The following is a 9,660-nucleotide window of genomic DNA, read 5'->3' on the forward strand; positions in this document are numbered from 1 at the left end:
CTAAGTCTTTACTGCAATATAACTAAATGTTCGCGCAACAGAAGAGTTCACATAACATAAATACCCGCAAAACCGAAGTGTACACACGCAACAAATGAGTTCACAAAACATAAATGTTCACAAAACCAAGATGTTCACACAGAAGATGTTGGGCATTTGCGAATTATGTCCCTCCTGAATGCCGCACTCTAAATACAACAATCTTGTACGCAGACACAAATGCTACATGAACACGAAGACACAATAAACATGTAACTAAGAGTGCCTGTTAATAATAACAATGCCAGCAGTAACTGATTTCTGACTTAGTATTTTTATGATATTTTTTATTCCTCCAAAAATTGTACTTAGGTGCGCGCAACGATGTTTAGAAGTTTTTCTGTTGGCCATGGACCCAAAATTTTCCTATGGATAGTGGCCGTCTATCCAAGCCATGTAGTTTTTCCGAAAGCTTCTTACGAGGAGCATCATGTTTTTTACACTGTAGAAGAAGGTGTTCAGCCTCTTCACGTGAGCCTGTAGCACTATTAGTATTTCTTTTCCTATACAGGAAGCTTTTAGTCTAGGCAGTGCCTAGCCGAAGCCTATGTACTGTTGTTTCAACAGATCGGTTAATTTTAAACGGTGTGCTGAATTCTATTCCAGGGTTACATCCTTACCGGCGTGATTCGCCTCGAGGCACCAGATAGTCGTTTGGTTGACAAGATAAGCAAGAAAAATTGGATGTTGTTCTCGAAATTCCGCCACTGACGAATTCAGCCATATCTTTCGAAAACAATTCGACATCTGCAATAGGACGAAACTTTAGGAGACAAAATTATCAAATTTATGGCTGACTAAGGTCCGAGTTTGCGCTAGTTGTAGGTTTTTTTATTCGTGTCGTATTTGAACTGCGGGACTCGAGATGAGAAATAGAAAAAGCGCACGCGTTCTTATTTTCTATCTTTAGTGCTTCGTCTCGCGATTGCCACTGAAGTAGAACTAAACTTTGTGGGTTACAAAACCGAATACCGTCAAAATACAATGTTCAGGAAAAAAAAAAAGTTACCGTACTCCATCTTTCACCCGGGCGTCTCCCTACGGTTTCCTAATCATGCAACCGCCTTCTCCCCCCCCCCCCCCTCTCTTTCTCGGAATTCTCATTTCCATTTTCACCGACAGGGAAGACTACGCCCATCGATGAAGCCTGATCTCGCTTTGCTGCACGCAACTACTGCAATGAGCCGGTGCGTGTGGCGCCTGCCATAAGAGAGTGAGCCACATACTGGCATCTCTCGGAGGAGCTGCCGCCGGTTTGGCGGCGCGCTGTTTTAGCGCCGTAGCGTACCGGTCTAGCGCGGCGCGCGACGGTGAAGCCACCGGCGTCGGCGGCGGCGTTGTAACGGTTCCGGCACAACGTCAGCGTGATCACGTGGACGCCGGCGGGCGAACGAGAGGCCTCGCCGGCCGAGCAGACGACGCGCCGGCAGACGAGTAGCAGACGACGCCGAGAGAGTGAGAGTCCCGCTTTGCCGTAACGATCGCCGTCGTGCCCTGCCACCTGCCCTATCTGCAGCACTGCGTATTAGCTTCTAGCCCGTCCGGCTTCTCGGCAGCGCCGAGAATCGTACTCCCGTGTGTGCTCGTCGTGCAGCGATTTCCGGGCCCGCCCCTGTTGTACGCCTTCGCCGCAGGTGCGCTCGCGTCGTCGTTGTTGCGGCTGAAACCGGCGCTTTACTAACGCCGTTCGCCTCCGACACGCGCTCCAGAGTGCCGGCTCCGCTGCCTCGTGCTTGTACGGTGCCGTAGTTACACGCTAGTTCCCCGATCGGATCCTCTACCGACTTCCGGCTTCTGCTGACTTCCGCCCGAAAGTTGTCCACGATGAATGCTCTCAGGAGATCTGCACTTCTGTTGCTGCTGGTTTGTGCCGTCTGGATGGACCACTCGGGTATCGTCTTGGCCCAGGGTGAAGATTCAGTAACACCCGTCGCAGCAGCAGCACCAGCAGCAGCAGATGTAAGTTGACTCGCCAATCATATTGCCTACTTTTCTAAAGAAATTTGCACGTGATCACACTCGTCTAACTCTGAACATAATGCGTTTAAAGAATTTAGACCTGACGTTTGGTGTTACAATAGCACTGCAATGTGCACCATAGCCTCACTCGATGTTGCGCCGTAAGATCCTGCATAACTAACGAAATGTGCATGCAGCGGCTGCAAAATACGCGTGATAGTCCCGTACAGCTGAAACAAGTGTAACGGTTGCGGCTGCTCGCTAATCGAAATGAAACAGGCGTGTAACGCCGTATTCTTGAGTTATGTTGCGACCACAGACAGGCGCAAGTAGATTTAGCGTCTGTGCGACTTTCGTGGGTGTTGTATCCAAAAAATGCGCACTTACGTTCAGTAGATAGCGAGCGCTCCCGAACAATCTGGAGCACAAGCTAATTTACTATTTAACGTAGAGTCGTAAAGGCTTTGGCAACCTGCGTCGCTTCTATGAATTTTTTTTAATAGATGGGGACATAAAAGAGGCTAATTACTCGCCTTGTCTAGAGGCCAGCGCGTGTTCTTCTTTTTTGTTAAGAGCGCACGCCGAGAAAGAAGAGATTGAGAAAGGGAAAGGGGTTTTCGCTTTTGAAACTGGAAAGAGGACGACCTGATTTTGGCGCAGCACGCGAGCACCGTGAATTAATCGTCATCGCGTTATGGAGAGCTTCAGGGTAGCAGAAAGACAGTTACGTAATACAGGTTTATGTGTACGCCAAATTAGTTGATTCATTGCGCGTACGTTTAATATTAAAATGCCGAGAGATGCGGCAGAGGTCCTGATGCGTTGACACGCACCAAGTCCCAAAGAGCACCCCGAAAAAGTGTGAAAGAAAGAATATAAGAGCGAAATCACTGGATTGCTTCGCGTAAACCTTGCGTGAGCAGATCCGGATGGCTCCCGTCTCAGTAGCCACGCGAACGAACTTGAATAAACTTGATCGACAGCCTTGACAAAAAGAATAAAACAAAACCATGAGCGCGCTTCGAAGGAACCTTGCGCCTTTGAGCAATATACTTCCTCCGTTATATCGCAAGGTAATGCATGCTGGGCAGAAATTTTGATTGTGGTAGACTAGAAGAGATGGAGTAATTATTGCGAGAAAAATATTCCCGCGTATGAGGGAATACATTTACCTTCTGCGTCCGCACTTTTTGTAAGGCTTTCGTGCTGACTATTTTGTTAATCGCGCGTCCTTTTTTTAACGCTACCCGGTGACCAACTGAACGTCACAAAACTATCGTCGAGAACGAAACTGTCTGGTAGTAGTTGGTCATAACACTCTGGTATAAATAGAATGTGCTGCGGGGTGATCATCTTTAAGTTTTATGAAATTTTTCAAAAATCAGCCCGTGGCAGATAGAATAGTTCTTGTACTTGAGCTGGATTATGCGAAAAGGCGGACATTACTAGCACGAGAAATCGAACCACATGTTCAACTAATTAACGAACATTCACTAATCAACTTTAGCTAAATTAATTACTTTACTGGCCCATATCGAAATTTGTGAATTGTAGCCGTTGGCCTTGCAGGACGTATCCACTTGAAATGAATTTCCAGAGCTACACTAGATCCACCCGCCGTGGTTGCTTAGTGGCTATGGTGTTGGCCTAGTAAGCACAAGGTCGCAGGATCAAATCCCGGCCACGGCGGCCGCATTTCGAAGGAGGCGAAATGCGACAAACACCCGTGTGCTTAGATTTAGGTGCACGGTAAAGAACCCCAGGTGGTCTAAATTATTTCGGAGTCCCCCAATACGGCTTGCCTCATAATCAGATGAGGCGCACCATAATTTACTTTAATTATTTCACACTAGTTTCGAGATAATACTTCCCAATATATGGGACGAAATGCATGGGCGTTCCAGTTACTTTTGCGCTTCAATGCATAGAAACGCGTTTTGATAGAAAAGTAAGTGGAACAACACTGCATTTTTACGGTTAGTTCGATGGCGCTTATCTCCAAACTGGCGTCATTCTGGAAATTATTTCCAAGCTGATACACCTTGCAAACTCACCGGCTGCAGTTCATAAATATCAATATGTGCCGTAAAGTAAGTAATTAAGAAGTTAGTTAGTGAATTTTCGTTCATTAGTTGAACATGTTTTTCCATTTCTCGTGCTATAGTAATATCCGCCTCTTCGAATAAAGCTGAAGGACTAGAATCACCCTGTGTAGTAAGACTCTGTTGTGCTGATGCTATTGTATAATAACAATATTGCGGGCTATCTTAGGTGAGAAAGATATTTACATAATGTTACGTGGAACTTTTGAAATTATTAGATATTCCGCATCGAAGACGAGGAGAACGGCGTCAGAGATTTATTCGCGGTATTGTAACATCTCGGTTTGTGCGTAGAGAGCTTTGCTGTGAGCTTTGCTGTTCAAACGAGAAAATTATTGGGGCAGTGTAGAGGGGCTACACAACACGCTACGCACATGATGCAACGCAACAAGTAGCATTGGCTGAAACTTCGTACAAGTCTTAAAACATGCTGTGAGGCAGAACATACGAAAGTGTCTTTGCGCTCGCACATAGCGAACATGAGCAGACCACGAATCTAATAACCTCCTCTACTTCTTTGAGTACCTAACTTCGAAATAAAGAGGGGCGCCGAGCCTATATTAAGGACACTTCGGCTATAAGAACGCTAAAAAAAACAAAAATACAGTGCAGACATTCGGGTTAACGCGACAACCATAACAGAGACGTTCCAAACGACTGTCACTGACGACACTATTCGCGGGCGAGGGTCGCATAGACGGTCGATAACGTACTTAACCCGACTCGCTCGGTCCTTCGGAGCACCGTTAACTCTTTTGACTTTTTGCCGTTCGCCCACATGTAGGCGCGCAGCAGGACGACGCGATTATTCTTCGCTCTGCATGGTCCGTTTGACCTTTTACCCTGTCTTCTCACGAGACCAATCTTTTTGCGGGACGCGCACGCTACCAATGTTTACGCTAACTCGGCACACGCCACGTTGTGATTTCTCACCAAAATGTAGTGCACTGGAAAAAGGTATACAGGGGGCGACGTTGAAGAAGACAAAATCACGACGCAGGTCCTGTCACAAAGTCGCTGTTGAAAGTTGATTATTGAGAGGATTTACACTTGCGGTGGTAACATTCGTTGAGGTTACGCTCACTTTACCACTCCTTCGGAGGATATTGCGCAAATAGTTAACGGACGTGCACTGCCGCATAGACAAGACGCAAGGCCGAGGACGTCCCGTCGGAGCCAATTAACCTTCACCCACGATGCGAAGGTATAATCTGAGCAGCTGGAATTCATTTGTTTGACAAGCACGCGCTGTCCTTCAGTGCGAGCCGCTTTCCTTCGGGGTGCTGTCGCTAAGGCCTGCATTTTGCGTGAGTCCAGCTCGAATAACGCGTGACTGCATCGCACACTCCACTTCATTGATAAAGTTTTCGTGCAGTCAGGGAGAAGAAACTACGAGATTGAGCGCCGTTTAGCAACCATTTAAAGAAGGAAAAATACCAGGTCACGCAAGCGAGACTGCATTGGGCATTGCTGCTTATTAGCTGTAAACGCGTGGGCCAATCAGCTATCGTACATCCCAGAACACAGTTTAAAGACGGATGCCTTCCATCAAAAGAAGGAACAAAACATATTGTAGCGCTTATTTGGTGCAGATTTCACAAACGTACGAACACGCTAAAAGTATGACTCGTCGGGAAATTTTCGATAGTTTTGAAGAAGAAACAGTAAATTCGCAGCACTAAAGCGCTCTCTACCAGCAAATTAAGCTATCGAGGACACTAGAAAGAACTGGGCGGGATTCTTCGAAGCAGACCAAGCAAAACTTCGCTTGCCCTTTTCTTGTAACACGAACGCTTAAAGGTTACCTCGTACTCACTCCCTCCCGCTCTCTCAAAAGTGTTTGTTCCTTTTTATGTCTCGTTGCACTTGAAGACAACGTCTCTCCTTGCACGCGAATTTGACCCAGTCGACGGCTCGAACCTTGAGCGAATTATTCGACTTGGGCGCCCCGTGAATTTTGAATGCCTTTGCCCGCATGCTGAATAGCATAAAAACGCGCGGAAACAATGTCGAAAACCACGCGTTTTGATTGCGTCGTCGCAACGTATACGCACTCTCGGAGCGACCGAAGCCCCACGTCACTTACACTGTTCCTGCAAACCGCGCACCTGCCGTTTCTCGTCCTTCAAACGTCGCACTACAGAGACCTTATTATTCGGGGAAACGAAGAAAGTGGAGTGAAGGTGACCTACACAGACTCAAAAGAGCGGCTCAAAACATCGAACGAACGACGTTCTCTGTGTAGGGGGAGCAGCTTATAGAACCATTCAGCACTTGGCTGGCTAATGAATGTTTGATCTCTTAAGGCTTTGCCGCTTATGCTTCAGAATGCCAGCGCTTTGGCAGTAGAATAAAGCAACGATTCTATCGCCATTTTCTTGCATTTTTTTTTTACTCATTGGCCCTAGCCATTTGTTGTCGATACAGAATCGATGACAGTGGAATCAAACTGGGCAAAAGGAATGGTTACATTATGCGGGCGCAGTAAGCTACGGCTGTACTATATTAAATTTCAGTTGAACGTTGACAAGCTGGCAATTTGAACCGCAATTAACTTCTCCACGGAACGAATACTTAATTGCAGCATTGTTTGTTTTCACAGCTGGCTTTTATTTTAGCTCTGCGAGCTTAGTCGAGGCTTTTCGTGCATCCTATGTCAGCGTAGCAAACTGCATAAACAGGAGTCATGGGAAGCTTTTTTTTTTCTTTCTCGCGGAGGGAATTAGATTTGGTGAACTGGCAGAACAACTTCAGCATACCATAGCACGGTCCCGGTTGAACAGCTGTCAGAGTGCGTCATTGTAGCTTGGTTTTTATTCAGAAAATAAAAAAAAGTTGTATGTAATTGCCACAAAGTAATGGTTTGACAGTGAAATGAGATTAGGTTGATATTACGAGTTTTCTTATTAATTAGTATGGGCCGAAAACCTTAGACTCGTGAAATATGCTCGTGCTGAACCATTTTTACGGTGTTTGGGATGAGAACATTAATTCTTTTTGTTCTTTTTTTCCGATAGAGAGAGAGTCCACGACACGAAAGGTTTATTACGTATTGGAAGCACCGTACGCATGCAGATTATACCACTTCTCTGCACTGAAAGAAAAAAAAGAGAGAGAAAAAAAACATTTTATCAGAGTGAGCTATAGAACCGCGAAAGCGATTTATTACTTTACAAGTCACATCGAATTCACATTAAACTTACAGTAGCTAGGTTGGAACAACGCCATCACTATCAGACCAAACCGTGAATAAGTAAGTACCAGCAGTTAGAACAATCTCATCACTGCCGCGTCCGCCACGGAACATTGCTTTTATTGCTTCTGTAGCGTGATATCTTTTATTCATTTTAAAGAAAGTTGGCGCATCGAATGCATATACCCTCTGGGCGGGGAAGGATAATTCGCAAGACGTCTTCAACGGTCATTTTTTTACGAGTCTCAGCTGTAGATCTGCTCGGTTTCTGGCAGCTTTGGCCAAACGATTCCTGCTGCTCTATCTTACAAGGTCGCGGCTATAGTATAAATCTGGGTTGAGCATTTTATACCGCGCACCAGAGTGCGCATAACTTTATCTCTTCTTTTTGTTATTGCGTCACGAATTGCTCCGGGATTAGGTCATGGCATGTTCGTTAAAAAAAAAAAGAAACAGACACCATAAATTATACCCCAGTTTTGCAAAGGATGCGTTCTTGCGTCACTCACTCACTTGTAATGCCCGCAGTTATGCGTGCATTGCACTTAAGTGCAGCATAATGGATTGTTTTTTTACACACCGCTGTTCCTTAACGTGGACCATACATTCAAGTGCAGGAGAGCTTTACGTTCTCCTCGAATGAAATGCGGCCCCAGCTGCAGGGAGTTCAACCTGCTACATCGTGCTCAGCGGCAGAACGCCAAATCCACTTAGCCGCCACAATTAGAGCTAGTCACTCTCTTGTATTCTTAAAAAGTAAAAAAAAAAGCACATGTGTTCTTTTCGAAAAGCGCTGCGCGTTGCTTGTTAGTCCATGGAAAAAACGGAAGCCATTACAAAACGTGACGCCTGTGCGGCGAGGCTCTCTAATTGACAGGCCACGGGGCGCCAAACGCAGCAGCAAAAACATGACTTTTCACAGCTTGCTTTCGTAGTGCCAACCGATTAATACAACGTGTTTTGCATAAAACAAATAAGAGATGACACGAGGTAATCCTGAGCGAAAATTTCAGCGGAATCTACGAAGACTGTATTTTTTTTTTAGCGCAGAAAACTCAATACGTTGCCTATAATTATTGATGCAAATTGGTGAACGCTTATTTCGCGTTTATCAGACGCCCCAAAAATCAATGACGTCGTAGAAACCTGATGCGAGAGTTAGAAGGTGGCGTTTCCAGCCACTTTTCGTTTTCGCATAGTTTGGTGCCAGGTCTCCGGTCACTGGTGTAAGCCTGACCAATTGGCGATTCCAGAAGCGCAGCCTTATAGCGAGGCTATCACCTAATATTTCTCCTCGACGTTCCCTTGAGAACCGACAGGACGTCTTCTATGCGCATCACGTATTTTTCGGCGTTGTCATCTCATTCCCCATTCTTGCCGCCTTGTTTTACCTAAGTCATCACCGAATTGTTCCTATTCCTTAATCCGCCGCTGCTCCCTCTTTACAAGAAACACTTGAAAGTCGGTATTTTCTTTTCGGCGGCTTGTTTTCGGAAAGATGTTAAACACCGCGTAGGAGGTGAACGGCAGCCATCCACTCGCTGTACCGTTTCGGCGGCTCACCAAATATTCTCACACATAGAAGAGTGGTAATTCTATAGAAAGCTAAGCCTATGGAAAAATGGCTTCAGCGCGCGAACTTCCCGGGTGAGCACCTACCGAACGCGGAGGAGCACGCAGTGAATGCACATGTATTAAGCTTGGTGAGCCTATATAGGGGGCCCGGTGCATGCCCCGAATCGAACAGGTTATTTAGAGTGAGTGACTTGGCGATAATATATGTGATATGCTTGAATATACCGTCATATTGCGAAATACACTGGATGGATTTAATATAATATATATATATATATAGTGGATATATATATATATATATCTATATATTTATAGCTATATTATATTTATATATATATATATATATATTATATAATATATATATTACTGTGGTAAATGTTTCTGGGGGCTTAGCCGAGCAGTTTTTTTCAGTACCCTCTGCTACCTGACTGTAGCAGGGCATTTCACTTTTTTAAAGAGCCGACACATCCAGGTTCATTAATGTAAACTTGGTGCGCGTAGGTTTATGTAAATTCTGTATGCGTGTCTGCGTATGAATGCGTCATTCCCATGTCACCCTCGTAATATGAAGTAGCATGTTAGGTGGCAATCATATCCAGGCATCCGGTAAATATCTATCTATCTATCTATCTATCTATCTATATTATCTATCTTATCTATCTATCTATCTATCTATCTATCTATCTATCTATTATCTATATCTATCTATCTATCTATCTATCTATCTATCTATCATCTATCTATCTATCTATAACTTGCGATTACCCTTCCGAAAGCCCCACCCTAACCAGT

At 45.1% G+C, this 9,660-nt stretch overlaps 1 protein-coding gene across 3 annotated transcripts in view; it reads left to right on the top strand.

The window, feature by feature from the left end:
- Positions 1 to 1,464: 1,464 nt before the first annotated feature.
- Positions 1,465 to 9,660, top strand: part of LOC119461621 (coiled-coil domain-containing protein 80-like) — a 111,254-nt gene continuing 103,058 nt past the window's right edge. Inside the window, exon 1 of one of the 3 annotated variants that reach the window (XM_037722975.2) lies at positions 1,465 to 1,673. Coding sequence is in view for 2 of the 3 variants with exons in the window: in XM_037722976.2 (XP_037578904.1) it covers positions 1,864 to 1,998 (135 nt within the window). In the remaining variant the exon portion in view is untranslated. Of the gene's footprint in view, positions 1,999 to 9,660 lie in introns of all 3 variants that reach the window. The other 2 variants (XM_037722976.2, XM_049671767.1) reach the window with 2 other exon arrangements.

The sequence above is a fragment of the Dermacentor silvarum genome, chromosome 8 (assembly GCF_013339745.2).
Source record: "Dermacentor silvarum isolate Dsil-2018 chromosome 8, BIME_Dsil_1.4, whole genome shotgun sequence".
NCBI lineage: Eukaryota > Metazoa > Arthropoda > Arachnida > Ixodida > Ixodidae > Dermacentor > Dermacentor silvarum.